Genomic DNA, 21,151 nt, shown 5'->3' with positions numbered 1-21,151 from the left:
AATGTTGTTTCCTCAAACAGCGCCCATGTTTAATTTAACGATTCTAAACTACAAATCCCAGAATGTCGTTGAGCTTAGTTTAAAATGTACAAGTTAAATCATTTGTTTCGTGAAGTTGGGGGAAAGTCATAATAGATAAACACATGCTTTGATTACTTGTTTGGGTAGGAATATTCGTATATTTGTATAGACTTAATAAACATAGTCTATAACTACAGTTTATTATCCCTCACTAACTGTAATTTCAGAACTTACTTCGCAAAGTGCATACTCTTTAAAATGAATACTCGTGAAAATTATGATAGATGAATAGTACAGGTTAATCAAATCTATCTTCGTTAATGTATCTTCGTGATATAAACTGAATCGCATAAATCTTGGTAAACTGTTACGTGTATTTTGTAATGTCATTTGTAACGTCATGTTTCGAATGATTATCGCTAACACCGCTTAATTGCAATTTTATACCCAAAAACCATATTTATACAAGGCCTATTGCCCCCACACCACTCCAGATTGCCCAGGATGTTCGGGTGAAGAACCCATTGCGCCAAACACATTGCATACTGTCGTGTCAAAACCAGTTACTATCACGTTACAATCCGGAGTGTCAGTAGCAGCAAACTACAAACCCAGCTGACCGGTCACGTGGCCCGGTTGTTCCGTAAACATGGCTGCCTGCATATTGAGTCCGTAGAACAATTATTAGTGTGAAATGGGTATTTTAGTTGGGTTGTCCTGCTGGGCTTTTATAATCATGTGCCTTAATAATGTAGATTGTACGCATTCAGAAATAATCGCGGAAGACCTTATTGCAGTGTCAGAAACAGATACGCGTGCATCGTCTGATTCGGAGAGTTCAAGCTGTGGCTGTCACTCCTTAAAAAGAGATACAGTTGTTAATATTGACAGAAAAGTTTCTTTGTTGTCTGAACAAGCGGCTGTAAAATACTCGAAAAGAGCTAACGATGGAATGGAAGTAAATCAAGAGCATAGCCAAGATCTAGACATTCCCAACAAGGTATGATTTTAAAAAAAACTTTGGCTGAATATAGCCAGTTAGCTAGCGAACGTTAAGTAGCTTGCCAATCTACAAAAACCGAATTTTAACAGCTTACGTTTTTTATTTTTATTTTATTTTATTGTAGCTGGATTGAGCTGTAGCTGTTTTAGCGAAACCGTGTAAATTATGCCTGAGTACAATACGGCAAAAACGATTAACGGAGAATGTAATGGCTACATTGAAACAGCCTATTCACCATGCAGTCGGCAGCAATACACCGTGGACTGGTCACCAGTCCGTCACAGGCCCCACACATTCATACCTATGGGCAATTTAGAGTCTCCAATTAGCTTTTTAACTATATCTTTGGACTTTGGGAGGAAGCTGGAGTACCCGCAGACACGGGGACCATGCAAACTCATCACAGAGAGGCCCTCAGTAGGGATTCATATTTGGTACCTTCTTGTTGTTGGGCAACAGTGCTATTCACTGTCCATAATCTGTGAAGAATTGGTTATTGTGTTAATTCATGTATTAATTTAATGGTGTAGAAGACTTTTTCATTTAATGAAACTGTCTAAATTAAGAACACTTTATGGTTTAACTGAATATTTGCCTTAAAAAATAAAAATAGTCTGGCAATATTTGATTTTTCCCCAAGCTAGAGAATTGTACACAAACAGAATATCCTGCCACCTTTTGGGGCTCTCCTGTTTGTAGATGGTGTTGATCCCAGCAGGAGAATTCTTGATGGGCACAAACAACCCTGAGATCCCACAAGATGGAGAAGGACCAGAGCGCAGGGTTCACCTTGATCAGTTCTACATTGATATTCATGAGGTCAGCAACCAGGAGTTCCAGAAGTTTGTCAATGCCACCAACTATGTTACAGAGGTACAGTGTCTGGCTTGCAAAACAGCTTCCTGAAAATAATGTTTTTGGTTTAAAATGAATCACTTTTTATCAGCAATTGTTTTTATTCCTCAGGCAGAAAAGTTTGGAGACTCCTTTGTGTTTGAAGGTTTACTGAGTGAAGCAGTAAAAAGCCAAATTTCCCAAGCGGTGAGTTTCTTCATTTTCTCAAATATTAATGCAATATACTGTGGTGGAACCAGAATTGGCTTCAGCTCTTGTATAAGTTTACTATATAAATCAACAGTAAAGTACGCACGTATCTGGACTGTGACATAACTGTCCAAATACTGTTGCTGTTGACTAAGAGACAGCAACAGGCTCTAAATTCCACATCTAGAATCAACTCTAAACCTTTTGTTAGCTTTCCGGTGCATGAACTAGTGATTCAATGATTTACAGCTGGCTGAGAAACAGCTGAGCAGTCAATTGTCCACTTACTTCTGGTCCACCAAAATGGGGGAACTTGGTATAAGAATTGTTGAAATTTCTACACCAGTCACCCGATATGGATGAATATTCACTCAAATTAAAGTGGCAATTTATCCTCATAGTCATTGTTTCATTTCAATTCCAATGTGCCGGAGTTATGTTTATGATGATAAATTCCCCCAAGGCATCTTTTGTTTATTGGGTGTCTATACTCTTGTTTCCCTCACCTTTAGTGCAGTATTTCAGAGAAATAATTATTATAATAATAATAGAAGAAGGCCATAGTTAAGCATTAGGCCTATTAGCCTTCCGATAGAGGATCAGAAGTAAAGTTTAGTCCCATGGCCATTATAATACAAACATATTTATATTGTCTACAGATTACTCTGCTAATCTACAAGTGGCTCATTTGAGACAAGAAACACATGGAGTGTCTACTAAAGCCAGATACTCCCTGATTAATTAGATAATCTGATTGTGCCCCTAATTAATGTAAAATGTGGTAATTTCATTGAGTTGATAAATGTGTATTTATAAATCAGCTTTAGTGTAATACTTCTCATTATTATCAGATGACCAACTGCTGTTTTTATCCTAATGGGAATGCAGTGTTCTGCATCATAGGCCCTGAGGATCATTGGTACATTAGTTATAATGGTTGTCTCATGGTTCTGATCACTGTTGTGATGTTCCTTTGCTGATGATGTGCAATTATAGGATACCCAATATGTAGATGTGTTTCAGAGCTGTATATACAGATTTTATTTCATTTTTTTCACAGTTTATAGGGTAATCATACAGAATGTCAAACAGGGATCTTCTGCGGTATCTTGTATTTCCTTGTCATTTTAAAATATAAATAGCTTTAGTTGTGAGCATCAGTTGCATTTCTGTTTAAACACAAGAGTCTCCCAGCTCTGGCTCAGAGGTTCCTCAGGGATGACTGTACCTAGGAAGAGACAGCGAAGGCGTCCATGGAGATGAAAAAACCACTGCTGCAAGTAATCATCTTGTTAGGTTGGCAACCAGGGAACTTAGCCAGATATATCCTCTGAACTTGGTAATAATTCTACTATAAAACTGACTTGTCCAAGTTATAGATTACAGATTTGCCAAGTGCCTCCTGAATTGTAATGTCAGTGCTTCAAATTTATGCTAGTCTTCTCAGTAACAAGGGAGAAGTGATGCTGCATTTCTCCATTTCTATTCATCTCTATTTTTCATTATGCTACTTTATTTTTTAGGCTGCCCAGTTCTGACGCACTGTTATACACATTTTCCTGATTTCCGTTGATGTGGTATGAAAATCGCCATTCTAAAGAGTTGTACATTTTTGATGTTGATGAGCTAGTTTTACAGCAGTTGCCATATGTCACACTTTTGTAGAAGCAGTTGTGACATCTCCCGAAAGCTGAATATTTGATAACTTTTTTCTAAGCACAGTTTTATCAAGAAGTGCCAAGGCCATCAGTGTTCTGCCCCCTTGCTCACACAGGTCCTTTATTATATATATATTATATATTATAATCCTCCCACTGGTGATCACTCTAATGTACCCACAGTTAGGGCTGCTCGATTATGGCAAAAATCATAATCACGATTATTTTGGTCAATATTGAGATCATGATTATTTAACACGATTACTCATTGACTTTGGAAACATCATGCATTTATTGAACTTTAAAAAAAAACTTGTCTTTTTAACAGTAGATTTCCTTGAATTTTAAATATAATTCAACTGAAAAACAAATTTTTTAAAAAGTTAAAAAAAAGAGAAATAAATAAAATAAATAATACATAAATAAATATACATTTAAATAAATAATATAAACATAATAAATAAAAATAAATTATATCAAAATAAATAAGATCAACTATGTTGTAGTGCACTTCCACAACCTACTGAAAACTACTAAACATATATTCAATATATAAAAATAATAAATAAAAATAAATTAGATAATCTCAATTATGTTGTTTTCATAATTGTTGGAAGCCTAAGTCCAGCCCTACCCACAATATACGGATAGTATCAGAGAGGACACAACTGCAGACACACTGAGACACACTGGTGCGGGAGTGGCAAGTTTTAGGGTAGGACATATGTGGCTGCCTTTGTCTCTAGAGAGCAACATGGTGGGCGTATAACCAGCTTTCGATTCTTCAAGGTCCTATAATTTATTTTGCAGGTCATTCTGCATGTCACTGAGGAAATGAATAAAGTTTTTTGTGTGAATAACTTACCAATATTCAAATTAGGAAAGTGTGGAGAATAACCATTACATTTCAAGCAAAATATCGAGAGGGTGAGGGAGAACAAAGTCATTTTCAAGGGCAGTTTTTCAGTGACAATCTGATATTTTAGGCAGTATCTCTGCCTGGAATGATGAGTCGAGACAAGGATTTTTTTTTCATTCTCAAATAGAGTGTTAATGGACTGCCAGTTCAGTCTCTCCTTTCATGCAATTCAAGTGTTCCGGGTATTAGACCATTAGCAGCTATCTGAGAGTATTCATTCTTCCAAATTGAATCCAAAATGCACGGCCTCCATCAGAATAAAGCTCTAGATTTTCTTGTGTATGTGCAGTCCTGAAACATATCACTTGCCGTTTTGTTAGAAAAGATACTCTCTCACCCGGTATTTCCAGTTATATATTTTCACATTTTACACCATGCAGTAGCAGTGTGTTATAAATAGTACTTACGCCTAACACCACCATCAGGCTCCATAGAAAGGAAGAGAAAATGAAACACCCCCATATAGTAATAAATGGTTTTTAACTGCATAGCAACCACAGTTAAAGATAGGCCGCCCAGTATCCCCCAGTGAATCCAATTCCTGCAGCTTCACTGATACTGGTTACACAATTCTGCCTCTGGATCAAACTTTCCATCAGCCCAACTTAGCTTTTAGTGGCTCTGTGTAAAGCTGTCAGCGCTTTATCGCTTTATCTCAAAAATATTCCTTAGAAACCTCTTGTTAACATGCTCAAAGGACCTGGTCTGCAGTGCCGCTGGGATGAATTCTGGGACGGGTGGGTGAAAAATAGGGTCGGCGGTGGCAGAGCTTGAGTAGAATGCAAAGTTTTGATCTTTCCCACTGCTTTTTCACGGTCAGTTGGAGGAGTCACAGAGGCCCGTATTTTCATGTTAAATAATGATACAAAAAGAAGAAGCAGTTAATGCAACATAAAAGGAAGGATATTTTATTAATGTAAAGTTAATTTAAGATTTATGTTTTCCATGTTTTTTTGTACTCAAAATGAAGCTTTATCTTGCTGCCATTTTCTTTTTTCAAGCCTTTGCTTCTTACAGGCAGATGTTAAGTTTAAATGATCTAGTATTCATGCTTTCATAATTTAGGATTTCAGTTTGGCTTTGTCTGTCAGTCAATATATTTTATGAATCAGTCTGTCAACGTGGTATATATAATGTTGCTCCCTCCCTTTAAAGTGGGAGAACTAAAACTGACATACTGTTGAGATGCTTTGATGCAAGATTGATTTCCTTTTCATATTTTGTTTCCTTATCAGTGGTTGGCTCTGGTCCCTCATGTGATATTTGTGGCGAATCAGACGTGAGTGTCCAAGCGAAAGTACCCCGAGCCACATGAGGCACTGTGTTACAGTTCACTGTGTGCCTGATAAAAGGCAAACAGATCTCCAGTGTGGGTCTTCTTCTGCACTTCTGTCAGATCTCTCCTCTCACATTGTGCCTCTGGAATGTATGCACAGTGGATTTTAGGAAAATGAGGCTCCCAGTGTATATCAGCACTTTACATAAAGGGTACTTTTGCTCTGCCTTGCTCTGTTTTAGTTTGCTTTTTATGGTTCTGCTTTTTATGGTTCTGATACTGATAACCTAAGAATATTCACCAATATTGCTAGGTTACATGTTAAAGCATTTATAAATGTAGAAATATGAAAATGTAGAAAATAAAGTATAAAAATGTATGTAACATGAGATGTGTTGATCTGCTTCATATTTAGCAGGCAAGTTTTATAAATATTTTGTATAATTTAAAGTAAACCTAAAAATTCATGAAATAGTCAGACTCACAGGCATTTCAGTGCTATGGGGAAAACCTCATCTGATAAAAGAGAAACAAAACACGGCAAAAGCTCATAAGTTTGGGTTTTTGGCAAATGTTGCCATGTGCATGTTTGAGAATGGCTTCTGAGTGTGGCTTCACACTTCCAGTTCAGACACCAGCCATGTTTTTTAAAAATAATTTGTTTTCTTCGCTCATTGTTGGGCACGGTTCCTGTGCTAGTCAGCCAGAGCAGAGCAGAATGGCCGAGCTGCCTCGTTCCCTGCATGCTGAACAGAAACAGAGCAGACTGCCTGTGCAGATAACGGCAGAAAGGGCCAGCCTGTGGAGGGACAGAGGGTTTAACAGCTCTCTAATGTAGACAAGACTGTGTAAACAGTGCGGGGTCAGGAATGCAAGGCTGTCCTTGTTCAGAGTGGAGACTGAGGGGGGGAGGGGCCGGGTTCGGGTGGGGGAGGTCCCTCGTTTTGCCGTCATCAGAAGGTTTCTGTTCCTCAGCCTGGCTCCAGGGCACTGCTACTAGAACCTGAGAAAGGCAGCTCCTGGTGTGTACGTTTGTGTGTCTGTGCGTGCGCTTGTTCGTGCGTATGTCTGTGTGTGTGTGTGCGTGTGTGTGCGCATTTGTGTGTGTGTGTGCGTGAGTGCGTGTGTGTGTGTGTGTGTGCGTGTGCGTGCTTGTGTGTCTGTGTGCGTGTATGCGCACATTGGGGTATATGCTTGTGAACAGAAGCTCACACGTGTGTTTTATGAGCCGTGGCGGAAATGAAACGCCAGTGTGTTTGAGCACTTCTGTTAAGTGCTTGAATTCCCCCTCCCCTCCTCCATGTCATTTGATCCAGAGCTGTGATATCAGTGATTTGTCTCATGAAATGACTAACACTGAAAGTGTAGGGGAAGTGTGTAGGGTAAGAGTGGGTGGCTCAGTCCATATGGTGTCCAACTCTTAACCTATATGTGAATCCCCTGTCTGGCAGAGGTTTGATTCCCCACTATGGTACTATAATCTTTGGGCGGCAGTGTAGTATAATGAGTAAGGAACTGGTCTTGTAACCTAAGTGTCCTTGGTACAACACTGCCGTTGTACCCTTGAGCAAGGTACTTACAGTGTATATCCAACCGTAAAAATGGGTGCAGTTTAAACGCTATGTAAAAACTTGTGTCAGTCACTTTGGATAAGAGCATCTGCTAAATGCCTGTAATGTCTATAGCAGAAGAGTGCCTGAAGAAGCTCTTCCTGTTCAGAGCTGTACTTTAATATTCTTTGTTCATTGTTTCTTTCTGTTGTAAAATGGACGTGGAACTGATTTTAAATCTGTTTATTTAATTTCTGTTTGATTTAGGATAATAAGATCCATTGAAATGTGAGCCAGTTCTTCTGTTATCAGTAACTGTTCTGCGTATGTCAGTGAGCTGAGTGTGCATTAATTTTTTTCTGAGTGCATTTCCTGCTGTGTGCATGTTATTTGCATCTCTGCAGGCACTTAACATTTACCCCCCCTCCTGGTTGACAGGTGGCTGCTGCCCCCTGGTGGTTGCCAGTAAAAGGGGCAAACTGGAGGCATCCAGAAGGCCCAGACTCCACCATCACAGATAGGTAGGCCTTTCTGCTATAGGACCTTAACAGCCTGCCCTCAAGACTACCTCACACCCATACTGACCCAGAGTGTGAGGGACAGAAGTAAAAGAGCCATCTCGGTGTACTTCAGGCTGTCTCAGTCCCCTGGCCCCTTCCCTCCTGTCACACTTCCTGTGCACTCTGGCCGACTTGTTTGCTTTTTTCCCCGAGGCCTCAGCTGTTCCCAGGAAGTTGCGGACAATATTATCAGTGTGATATCAGCTACTTGGTTTGCACATATTTGCATGGTCTTTCTGAAACACTGGCAGCAGGTGATAAATATAGATGCTCATTTGACTAAAAAGCTCACAGTAACACGGGGTCTTCCTAGCAACAAGGATTTCCTACTCCAATGAGGATTTTTAATTTTATTTTTTTAAGGGAAACAATGTGAACTTAAACTGCACTTTTAGTGAGGCAGCAAAGTAAAGTACAAGTTTTTAGTGCTGATACTTTTTTCTGTAGAGCACTACAGGTACACAGAAGAGCAATAACAGATCAGTGAGGGATCAGAGGACCTGCCTCTTTTATTCTCCTGCTGATTCTCCTCTCCCCTCCCCTGCAGGCTGGACCACCCTGTGCTCCACGTCTCCTGGAGCGACGCCACCGCCTACTGCACCTGGGCTGGGAAGAGACTGCCAACGGAGGCAGAGTGGGAGTATGCCTGCAGAGGAGGCCTGAGCGACAGGTGTGTGTGTGTGTGTGTGTGTGTGCGTGTGCGTGTGCGTGCGTGTGTGTGCGTGTGCGTGTGAGTGTGTGTGCGTGCATGCATGTGTATAGTATGTGTAAAGCACGTGCGTGTGTGTGTGTGTGAGTGTGTGGGTGTGTTGGAGGGGTGAACAGAAGTTCAGTGAGATCAGAGAATTGTAACAGGAGCGAGGGGCTTAGACGGGCTACCCAGTACACCTGTGTATTGCTTGTGTATGGGGGTACTCCCCGTGTAGGTGAATTGTGTTGCCTTTCAGTTGTGCAGCGTGATGTACTGCCTGCCCTGTCCATTGCGTCCCTAATGTCAGGCCATCTATTCACCAGCTGCTTCATGGCAGGCCAGGCAGTTTGTTATTGGTGGTTCCATCGCCCTGGTGACATTATTCAGAGAATAAATGGGCTTATTGGCGGTCGCGCTGCCGGGCGTTCAGAGCAGATCAAAGGGAAGATGCTCCTGTGCCACCAAGCAGCCCTGACCGGAGAGATAATCAGCAGGAACAGGCTGCAGCGGGGTGCAGCTGTGAGCTTGGCTTGGGCCCACGCCGCAGATAAGCCACAGATCCGCTTCCTGGTGCCTCTGCCAGAAATACCAAAATAGGGCCGTGAGACCAGGCAGAATGCCCCCTTTGATAAGTCCTGATGTGTGTGTGTGTCTGTGTCTGTGTCTGTGTTAGATGCAGGGGAGGGAAGCGCATTGGGATTTTTAGAGATACAAGGAAGACATTTGTTTTCCCACATGTGTCGTAATCTTTCAATCCCCCAGTTATGGAGAAAAACCCTTTTCCTGCTGGATCCAAATCCAGATGTTACCTTAATGTTATCTTAAATACATTTATCATATATGTGTTTACAAGTGAAGGTATAAGTGAAATCTTTGTTTACATCATAGCAGCTGAATTTTGCATTCATAAAATGATATATAACAATGAAATTCATACTGAAATGGTCAATGGAGGCTTAATTATCTCATAATAATAGTCTTCTGAGAAAAATATTATAATTTTAGCAAAGTAGCCCTGTTTGTTCCTGTGCTACAGGTGGCCCTGTATAACTATGCGAGACCTCTCGAAATATTTTTAGTCTTCCTTTCTAAGCCTTCCTTCTTCCTCTTCTTCTTTTTCAGGCTGTTCCCCTGGGGTAATAAACTGCACCCCAAAGGTCAGCACTATGCTAATCTCTGGCAAGGAGAGTTCCCCGTTCAGAACACAGGAGAGGACGGCTACACCAGAACCTCACCGGTGAGAGAAGCGCTGGGAAAGAGAGAGGAACACAGGTGGTAGTGTTGTAAATGGAGCATGGAACAGAGAGAGAGGGAGAGTAGGGGAGAGGTAGATGGAGTAGGGGAGAGAGACTGACCAGAGAGGGACTTGTGGAGAAGTAGACTGGGATAAAGGGAGGAGAGAAAGAGAAAGTAAGGAGCAAAACGTAGATCTCCATGTGTCTACATCCTATTTTGGTTGTCAGGCGATCACAGCAAGGAGGCACCCTCATAAGTTCTGCATTGTGCTTTATGTGAAACTACGCAGAGCTTCACAGAACAGATCTCCTGTCTGCAGGTGTGAGAGTGTTTCAGTGAGTGTCCTCTAAAGAAAAGCTTACAGGCAGCAGGCTGAGAAAGTAAACATGGAGCCCAGTGATCAGGCTAACACCACGGGAAGTAAAAACACCTCAGCCCGCAGTTCGTTGTAAAGAGGCAGGAAATCAGTCTTTGTGATTTAAACCGCCGCAGAAACAGAGCAGGAAATAAATGCTGTCACAGATTAAACGGAAAGTGTGTGTCTGGATTGTTGTGTGGAAGGCATTTTTCACCATAGGAGTGCGTTCCCTGTTGTTAGTGCTTATGTTTAGTGCCAGTTTTATTATTAACACTGAGGGCCAGTCACCAAAGGACTGGGAGTACTTTGTGAGCGGTAAAGGTCTGCAAAAACATGCATGTCATTAAAAGCCAGTCACACTGGGAGTGATTCCTAATAAGAACAGCTTCTTACGGAAGCTTCCACTGGGTTCTGCTGGAGTAAAACACTCAGGAGCTTTTTTTAATGTAGTATTCCACTAAATATAAATACTGGTGTCACCTGCGGGACGTGAAGAAGCTCAGTTAATCTTACATTTTGCTTCTGTGTATTTTCCTTCTTCTATCAATAAACTTCTACTCATGTCACAATATTACTCAAAGTGCAGATATATTTGACGTGAATAGACAGAGTAACACATTTTTATGATGCGTTTGTATGATGCTTTTCCAGGCTTTTTAGAATATAGTTTCAGGGAGATCATGGTGGTGTTGAGGGGTTTTTTAATGCAGTTCAAAGAGACCACAGTGTTGTTCAGGGTTTTTAAGCAGAGCTGCAGAGAGAAAGAACAAATGTTCCGGGGTTTGTAAGTACAGCTACAGAGAGACCAAGTATATTTTTAGTTTATTTATAATATTCTGTATATTTGTATATTCATTGAGTACTCTAACTAACTAATTTCAACTTTAAATGATTTGGTTAAACAAAAAATGTAATTATTTGAATATGGTTCTAGAAAATTCATTTAAATAGATGTGCCAAGAACATACTAAGTAACCGATATGTACTTAGCTGTTTCATAACACAAGATTAGCTTACTGTGGGTTTGTATCATATTGAATGTCTGTGGGTGCTTTTTAAGCAAACCAGGACATTAACAGTCTGTGCTTTTCATTGGCAGCACATGAGACAGATATACACGAAAGTTGTGTGTAACCGCTGTTGCATATTTAATGTATTCGTTTAATCATTTAAATAAGCTGGAGTTGCTTCAGTGTGGTTTTAAGCTGTAGTTCAAATGGTGTTTATCTGCCATAGGCATAACTGTTCAAAGAGCCCTGATGCCAATGATCTGTGCTGTTTTGTGGACACGCTGCAGCATGGCAAATATGGCCCTAACACTCCCTGAACCAAGCATGAAAACATGTGCTAAGCTAACTCTAAGTGCACCAAAAGCATGGAAAATGTGCTACATGTTCTGACAGAGCACAGGACGCATGATATACAGTAAATGTAAATAATATTTTGCATGTGTTACAAAATTGATAATTGCACAACACTTTCACATATAATCACATTATTCTATATATTGTGCAATAAACCCACAAGTTAATTTGTGAAATTGGTGACAAATGAGATCATTAAACATATCCGCAGCATATAACCTTAGCTTAGATAAGTCATATTTCGATTTTCGTAATGTTTTGGTTAAGCCACATCTAATTTTTACAGGACAACAATGTACTGTTCGAATACCCTCAGATACACCAATAGCGGAAGTATCTGAGTGGTAAAGGAGCATGTGCAGTCTTACCCGGTGCTACTGGAACGGGATTCATTTAGTGATATCTCGGATAACTAACCCAAAAATAATCTTTAAATTTTATGCTGTGCAAACAGTTGAACGTAGAAGGAGACTGCAAATGAGAGACTGTAGCCTCTTTCTGCCAGTAGTGTGCCTCTGCCTATCTGATCGCTATCTATCTTGGTAGATGCAGATGTGCCTCTGGCTTTTGTAGCCTACGAGGATACAGTTGTGTACCTTGCGACGGCACTACATGCGAGTGACTACGTGGTGCAGATATCCTGAGCTCTGTGTGTATGTTAGCACCTTAAACCTGCTGGGTGTGCCGTGGTAGGAGTTAAAGAGGAACGTCAGGTTAAAGTGAATGCAATTTATGATACAGTCTGTTCGATAATAGCAATAAACAATGTGCAGTGCAAATGGTGACTGATTAAATGGCTATACGCGATTGTTGCGCAGGATGTCCTGTTGACGAGTCTCCTCAAACCATTCCGTTTTTCCCCTTAGGATAAAAGAAAACCCCCAAAACATCAAAGAAAGACACAATCACAACAAAACAATAACATCAATGATCCTGTGTGCATTGTCTCTGTAAGCCTATCAAACCACATTAACCTTTGTAGCACCACTGGCTGCTGAGTCATAGGTAATTTGCTTCACCTACTGGTAACTTTTGAATGGTGTTCCAAAATCTTTATTCAGCACCCACTGTACCGGATAATCAATGGCACCAACTTGTTCCCCATGACATCGGCTTTCCAACAACGCAAAACCAATGGTTTACATAATACTGATCCAATAGAATGTTTTGCAACTGTGCAGTATTGGGACCATAGCACTCTTTATTAAACCCTGACTCCCTGTCCACACCATATACACAATCTGTGTTCCTTTGGGGGTCTAAAATGGGGCACAATTCTGTAAACCGCCCTGCAGTACCATGGTCAGTTTCAAAAAGATGAATGAATCTGTATTTAGTTGTTTTATAGGGGCCTGTGAGAAGAATAGCCACACTCACTCACCTGCATAGCAAGGATGGGCAGTATATATTGTGACGATAATTATTGAATGCAATAATGGTCGTCCCCACTGTTATCTATTGGATGACAATTAGACAACCAATCAGCAGCAAGGCCTTGCGGCTCCACGTGATTGACAAAAACACATCACATGATCGCATGGAAGCTGTACGACCTTGGTGCTGATTGGCTGTCTTATCAACATCCATTTAACTTTCGTACTCAAAACAGTCGTATGCAGTGAACTCTTTTATTCCACACGCTGTACATGTATTCTAGATAGTAGCAGAAGAGGTTCTAAATGATATTATTCATATTAGTAAAACTAATTTGTAACTGGTGGCGGTCAACAGCAGTACACTCTTTCCATACATTTTTCATAAAACTAATTTGTGAGCTGTTGTATTGATCTCCTCATAGTGGTTTGTCAAAGCAAGGCACACATTTTCCAGTAGGGCTTTGTTTGTTGTGATTCCTGAGTTGGCAAACCCAGGCCAGTTTAAATATATAATTAGGCGCTGTCTTCACTGAAATTAATTGAGAGCAGCTCTTAGCGCTCTTTATGGTATGGAATACTGGAGACAGCCCTATTGACAATCCTGTATATTCAGTGTATATTAAGTACTATAACTAAGCCTATAACTTAAGTGTGGAAGTAACTTGAATTTCACTGGATTTTCATCTTTCTTGTCTTCTTCAGGTGATGTCATTTCCTGCCAATGGGTACGGGCTGTACAACATGGTGGGCAATGCCTGGGAGTGGACCTCTGACTGGTGGAGCATTCATCACACCACAGATGAGCTTCACAATCCAGTAAGCATCATGTGCTTCTTGCTCTTATCAGTTAAATACATTTTCCAGAATACATTCCGGGTCAGAAAATAATCTTATCTTTGTCCTTAATTGCAGCTGGAAAACACTACTGGTCTGGAAAAGGGGTATACTTGTTTAACTAAGCAAAAGCTTTGTCTGAGAAAAGATCCAAATATAGTGCTAGCCGGTTTTGGAGAGGAGCTGAACTTGTCAAACCTGTATGAAAACATAGAACTGAGACACGTTAAAATCAAGTTAAAAGCACTATTTATCAAGTATGTACACTACAGTGTGTATATACTCCACTGTGCTTCTGATTGCAGCAAGAAATGCACTGAGATGGGCTATTACTAATAGCCTATGGTCTGGTTAGGAATTTTACTGTAAAAGATTTATCACAGTTGAGAATTCCCAAACAAATAAGGCAAGAATGTTTCCCACAGGTATTTCCTTAAGTTTGTTATTTATTTATTTTTTATTTGATAGTGTTTTTTGTGGCAGTGTCTCAGTAAAAAGCTCAATGCAAATATTTGAACAAAATTGAGTTCATGACATTTTACGATTTGACTGCTTTTCTTTTTATTTATTTAACCCGGAAAAACCCCTCTGAAATTAGCATCTCAGTAGGGTTTTCTTATTCAAGGGGAAATTGACCTAAAACTATTTTGATCAAAACGTCTTCCAGTAGCCTACATTGTCTCCTCTGTGTCATAACAGACTCCTCCTCAAACGGACGGTAGAGATAATGCCTTATGTGCAGAGTGGCAGTAGCACCACAGTTAGGTACAGCATAGTGCCTCCACTGAAGTACACTTCACCCTTCGCACAAGTTTTGCACAACCGGTTCCACGTAGCAGCTAAAGGCCTCGCCCACTATGCAGTGACGTTATCACAAGAGCAAAGCTGGGCAACCAACTGGCAAAAGGACTAAAGACTAAAGCATTAAAGAATAAAAAAGACAAGTGTTTCATCATGGGCCATTTGATGGTTCTTAACAATGTGCAGAAATTACATGTTTAGACAGAAACCTTTCAGTTGAAGAGACACTGGCTACGTATTTTAGTCGAGCCACGCTGAAGTTACTGAAGATCAGTCTTGATTTTGGGCTGCTCTCTGTGACATTCTGTGGCTTCCTTCTAATTGGGTCATTGACCAAACCTACAGGCTGTTGGCACTCGTCCATTTGCTGCTCTCTCCAGTTTTACAATGTCAGGGTGTGAATACTTTGTGTTCTTGGCAACAGTGCATGTATTGGTCATACAAACGATAGAGAAAGAGTCCTTATTCTGAAGTGTAGTATTATTCTGGATTTACTTGTGTTCACCTTGCTGCCCTTCTTAGCCTTGCCCTTGTGTTCAATCCAAGAACAGAAATTGAACCAAACAATTGCTGTATCTAACTGTAGTAACAACAACAAACAACACTAATAATAATAATAATAATAGCCAAAAGGAAAATAATAATAAATTAATAAATAAAACGAATACATTTCCTTCTCTCTCACACACACACACACACGCACATGCGTGCACTCACACACAAACACAGTTTTGGTGAGTGGTGAAACCACAGACCTCCTCCAGCGACAGGATGCAGTTTTCTCTTTAACATTAAGTCACAAGCTATTATAGTTTATTTAAAGTTCTTTTACATTATGACCATAAACATAATAGCAATAGATATTTCATTAAACATTTTATTGAATAAAAAAACTGGTATGAATGTTTTCTTTTGAGCAAAAACAAGGACAGTCTTAGTCTCCCAGCTATGTTATTGTGCTTACCTGGAGCTCCAAGTCTTGTTCACTCGCTTTGCAGCAAAGTCCAGTTTGATTGACACTATTCCTCACAGTTACAGTTATTCAGTACCTTGTGACATCCGATTATGCGGATCTAAGGGCATAACATAAAATTGTATACGAGTAGGGGTATCCTTGTCAAATCATCATGCCATTCCAGTTCAACCCAGGGCTACCAGTTCATTTCTGAGAATTTAAATGGTGCTGTCCTTAAGTGATACTATCATCTTCTGGGTGAATAAATGTATTGGTTTATACTGTAACAGTCCCACATTTACCACCAGACTTTAATTTCTGTGTAGCGATATTGATCCTGAGGAGATCACAGGTTTTCTTAGGAGAAATTGCTGTGAGATAGTTATTGATTTATAGCTTTCTATGGAAGTGTATTGGGGCCTCCTCTGGCTGAGTGATGGTCTCCGAAATCTGTCTCTAAGACAGAGGAGCTGAAAACAACTGGCTCAGAAGATCGAAAGGCCGGGTTCAATGTGCATGCTCTTTGGCTTCTCTCACAAGATGTTATCTTTGTTGTCTGAGTTAGAAGATAGGCGCTTGTCATTCCTGTAGTGACTAGTGCTTGGCCTTTCAGCACTGTGTGTTAATAGCCACATTGGACTGTCACTGTGATGGTACCTCTTACAACCCTGATCCTGGAGGCCCACAGTGTCTGCTAGTTTTTATTTTCACCTTCAACCCAGAAGCTTGTTCAGACCCAAAGAACAGGTGAGGAGAGTTAATTGTGTAATCAGCTACTTTAACTGATACATTAAGTGCTGATAAGACAAATCCCAGCAGGCCCTACTGAAGAAACAGAAGAACCCCTGCTGTAAATTCTCATTACAAACAAGAACCGAACAGGTGCTGTTTGAGCCTTTGAGATGACATTACCTTCTTCATCACCTCCCCATAGTGGTAAAATGCCATTACTTCAGATAGAGATGCCAGCTAAGTCTGTCCATGAGTACTGCAGCTGGGCTGGTGAGTGTCTGTGAAGATCACCACTGGGTCCCAGGCAGCTTCCTCTACTCACAGTCAGATATCATACGCATTCGTGGAGTGTCACATCTTTCCTGATTTTTATACTGGTTTGCAATTCCTTATAAAGGCACGCGCCTCTTTGCTCGTATGACCTTTTCCTTCTCTGTTTTTTCCAGAAAGGGCCGGCAGCAGGCCATGACAGAGTGAAGAAGGGGGGTTCCTACATGTGCCACAAGGTAAAACATGGGCAAACACTGAACTCTGACAGACACATTACACCGGGACACTGAGAAACAAGGACACAAAGCTATTATTTGTGATCCTTTTTCTCCAACCATAACTGCGTATAAGTTCTCAGTAAATGGTTTATAGAAGCCACACATGAGATATGTAACACAGCATATTTGGAATATGGAAAAGGTCATTGCTAAAAATGTATAGATATAATGTCATCTGTATGTTAGAATGTGTCAAAATTTTTATGTAGACCATGGGGGCTACCTGTTTAAATTCTGTAAATGTGAACTGGATGCACAGCACTGAAAACATGTGCCTGTGAGACTTTGTAAGTTACCGAGAGCTGTCATGAGGTGTGTTAGTGTGTGTGTGTGTGTGTGTGTGTGTGTGTGTGTACACGGTTACATACACGTGCATGCGTGTGTGTGTTTTGTGTGTGTGTTCTGGGATTGTGGCTCAGGAGAGAGAGGGGTAACAGCGCTGCCTGGTCTCTGTGTTCTGTCTCGCTCGGTGAATGCCTGCTATCCATCACGCATATTTACTGAACCTCACAGTGTTCCACATGAGACACAGGCCTCTCTGGCCCCAATCAATCTCCCACTCTGCTCCTTTCCCTCTGTGATGGGAGGGAAATGCACTGCTCATCCCGCTAAGCGTGTAGCGGGCGGACTTCACATCTTTAAAAGCCAGAGAGGTACAGAGATGCGCAAAACGAATCATTCTGTGGTTTAGGTAAAGTAGTAGCACAGGTTTTCAAACGCTGTGTTAATTTGCATTCAGATACGGTACCCAGCTACAGACAGGACAACAGGCCTCCTCTGCGTTTCTATGAATTTATTTATTAACCGATTTATTTTACAGGGACAGTGTATGGATTTCTACATGGGTGTTATACATACATCCAGTATATTGTATTAGAGTTAGCCTAGGGGCTCGTTTTTATCTTTACTATTTGGACAAGTCTGATTCATACTAAACAAATATTTAAAATTAAAACCGAGACCACATTAACAACAGTACACATGCACGTATTGAAGTAGCACAGGTTATGCAAATAAATTCTGCATCTGTCTAATGACTCCATTCAAACTCTGGTCAAATTCTCTAGTTTTTCTCTTCTGTGTACAGGAAGTCTGCCCTAATTTCCTCTTCTGGTCCGTATTTCCGTCACTGCAATAAATGAGGACCATGACTATTGCAGATACCTCATTTTCCGTATATAGCTGCCTCTGATACTGTCATTTGCATGCGTGGCTTCAGCAGAACAAAGGAGGGAGGCGGTTGCTAGTTTAGAAACAGTGCGCATGTAGGAGGCTGCGAGTTGGAAGTGATCTAGCTGTAGATCAGAGGTGCTCTGCAGGGAGAAGAGGCAGCTGAGGGCTGCTCTGTGGGGGCTGTAGCCTGCAGGCTGCATGCCCAGTGTCCAGGTTCCTGTAAGGATGTTCGAGTGGCTTCCCTGAGAAGGGTTTAATATCCCTGCCGCAGCATCTGCCGAAACGCAGGCTTCCCTGGCCCCATCCCAGAAGCGTCGCTCTGGAATATTCCCTCAGATATTATCATAATGTAATGCACAGCAGGGTAGCATTTGAAAGGCGGTATTTTCTAAAGGGACTGCGGCATTGTTGCTGTCTGAAAACTTTGCTGCAATATGGGAATAATACGTAATAATAATACGCAGTTTTTCCAACACTTGTTTAGAGTTCATATACAGGACGTTTGGAGAGAGTATGGTGTTCTGTAGTTTTTATATCCAAGCACACTGAGAGGAGGTAGGAGCAGAGCAGATACACTTGTGTTCTTTTGACTTTATTGTGTGAAATTTGTCAGCTGAAATGTGAATAAACATGTATAGAAGCAGGTGCATCTGCAATTTAGGAAGTTCCCTTTAAAACAGGTACTGCAGGTGATTCATTTTGGTTGCCATGGAAACCCTCTTGAAGGACACAGTGGGTCGTTCTCTGTAATACTATCCATGCACAGTCTATTTACTATTATAATTTAGTACATGTATCGTAATTGGAGCTAAGAATAGAAGTTAATTTGGCACCTTGTTTAGAATTTAAGCATCAACTGTGCTGAAAGTGTTAAAATTGTTTGCGCTACATGTGCACTACAATCTCCTGAGCCTGACCAGACGTTTGTATGTTTTTGGTTCATTCTTTCACTTTCCCTGATGTTCATAGATCAGCCCTAATACATCAACAACCACCCCACTCCAAAATATCATAGATGTAGCCATGAAACTCCTGAGAATTTAAGCTTGAACCAGGCAGAAGTAAGAGTGCGTGCAGCTTCATTGCTCAGTCCAGGACAGTGTTGTCCTCTCACTGCTGGCCCAATAACATCTTTACTGTCATTCTGCTAATGAAGTTCAGTTTTGAATACTGCAGCACAGACTGAAAGGCACACATGGTGGGACAGTCTGCCAAAATGTGACTTTCTTTAAATGCAAAAGTGTTCATGTACAAATTATCTGGCTATGTTTGTATATTTTCAATGCAAATAATGTCTGATGAATAGTCATTCCCTTTTGGCTTTGCCAAATCTCAGAAGGAACGCGCTGTATTGTTACATGAGCAGTTATTTTGGCTTAGGTGCTGCAGAAGCTGTCACAGCCACCTGTGTGCTGAGCATGTGCACCCTGCACTGTGACCTCAGCACAATGGCCATTGTGTGACAAGTGCTTTCAATTCCAGTCAGGGCAGTTTGAAGTACAGACTGTGCTTTGCACACAGGGAAGTAATCTCTCTGTACTATATCTTTCTAATCGGTGGGTTTGCATCTCTGTGGGAGCTCCATCTCCCCTCGCTCCCTCTCTCTCTCTTTTACTGCAGTGTGTAGGCTGTCTTCCTCTCCACCATGCGGTGTCAGTGATGATGATGATGTGCAATATGAGTGACAGTGTGATCAAACGTCACCTCCCCCGCCCTGTCACGTCTTTTTTCCCCCAATTACCTGTCATGACAGGTCGTTCTCTGAACAGTGACTGCCTACAAGCAGCCCCCTCTGTAGATAGCGTGACTGTTGCTAGGTGATTGGCCAACATGAAAGGCTCATCCAGCTCTTGTCCAGAATGGGCAGCATAGCTCCACCCTCATCCAGTGTAATTGCAGTGACTTTATTCATCCTGTGGCCTTGGGGATGTGATATGGGGACAGTTTATTTACCTTTTTTTCAGGCTTAAGAGCTCAAGCTTTTAGCTTAGTGCAAAATGTGCGGTGTAAGTTATACAGTTGCACTTGGATTTGGGCACGTTTCTGGTTAAACAGCCATTTTGAGCAACAAAATTGTTGTGAGTGGCTCGTGAGTATATCCATCAATAAAAGTAAATGAAGATTCATCATATCAGGTGTAGAATGGATTTCAACGGTATTTTAGGAAAGAAATGTGAAATTGGAAAACCAAATGAACTTTTTCCGGTTGATGTGAATCTACTATTTACAGTGAAGCTGAGTCTGACAGTGTTCTCATTCTCCTCTCTGCCCAGTCATACTGCTACAGGTACAGGTGTGCTGCCCGGAGTCAGAACACCCCTGACAGCTCTGCCTCCAACCTGGGCTTTCGCTGCGCTTCCCACAACAAACAGTGACCTTTATGACCTCTGAGCCCAATGGGAGAGGGCTGGAAGAAGAGTCTCCTCCACCTGTCCTTATACCCACCTTCTCCTGGGACTTTGCATGCTTCAGTTCACCATCTCATATAAACATCAGCTGTAGCTTTGCTGTTGACAGGAAACCCTTTCTACGTGAGAGAAATCTCCGCTACACATGATTGACAGCATTCAGTCTCTGCCTCATACTTGGCCAAACTCTCTTCTCTAACCGGTGACATCACTGCTTTCCGCTGAATTGTAACAGTGTGTATATTTGCCAAGCGTTGTATTTTTATATGAGAGTAAAATGATATAATTGTGACATCTTTTCATTTTATTTTATTTTTTTTGGGGGGGGGGGTATATAGTGGTAGAGGGCTATAGAAGTTTCCCAGCTGACGGTGGCTTGGATTTTCTTGATTAAATCCATTGACGGGATTTCTGTAGTGTCCTTCTGCAGGGTATTATTCCCTGGGGTCTTTCACAAGGGTATGAACATAAGGGTTTCACAGAGAGCAAGGATGGATAACCAGCCTGTTTGGAGCAAGAGGACACAGGAGGCCAGAGAAGAGGGACTATCACAGTAAACAAAACATCCACAGGCTCTTCTCTGCTTGTCTTGCTTTGCCAGATTTGGTCAGAATGTACGATGCTGATAAGACCTGCGTGGACAC

The 21,151-nt window shown here is 41.2% G+C and overlaps 1 protein-coding gene across 2 annotated transcripts; it reads left to right on the top strand.

Annotated features, from left to right (window-relative positions):
- The first annotated feature begins 617 nt into the window (after positions 1 to 617).
- Positions 618 to 20,799, top strand: sumf1 (sulfatase modifying factor 1). 2 transcript variants are annotated; one of them, XM_064298728.1, is made up of 9 exons: positions 618 to 1,021; positions 1,724 to 1,897; positions 1,991 to 2,065; positions 7,910 to 7,992; positions 8,579 to 8,701; positions 9,845 to 9,959; positions 13,759 to 13,872; positions 16,825 to 16,884; positions 20,373 to 20,799. In XM_064298728.1, the coding sequence occupies exons 1-9, from the start codon at positions 716 to 718 to the stop codon at positions 20,472 to 20,474; spliced, it is 1,152 nt and encodes a 383-aa protein (XP_064154798.1). In that variant the 5' UTR covers positions 618 to 715; the 3' UTR covers positions 20,475 to 20,799. The 2 variants fall into 2 exon arrangements, with proteins under 2 accessions (XP_064154798.1, XP_064154799.1); XM_064298729.1 differs by lacking the exon at positions 618 to 1,021 and adding an exon at positions 1,080 to 1,441.
- Positions 20,800 to 21,151: the final 352 nt, after the last annotated feature.

This window comes from Anguilla rostrata, chromosome 11 (assembly GCF_018555375.3).
Source record: "Anguilla rostrata isolate EN2019 chromosome 11, ASM1855537v3, whole genome shotgun sequence".
NCBI classification, from domain to species: domain Eukaryota; kingdom Metazoa; phylum Chordata; class Actinopteri; order Anguilliformes; family Anguillidae; genus Anguilla; species Anguilla rostrata.
This window is presented reverse-complemented; position numbering and strand designations above follow the sequence as displayed.

Coding starts and splice junctions, on each gene's coding strand:
- sumf1 (XM_064298728.1), top strand. CDS start 716: ATGGGTATTTTAGTTGGGTTGTCCTGCTGGGCTTTTATAATCATGTGC. Junction 13,873..16,824: donor CAGATGAGCTTCACAATCCA/GTAAGCATCATG, acceptor TGTTTTTTCCAG/AAAGGGCCGGCAGCAGGCCA. Junction 16,885..20,372: donor GTTCCTACATGTGCCACAAG/GTAAAACATGGG, acceptor CTCTCTGCCCAG/TCATACTGCTACAGGTACAG.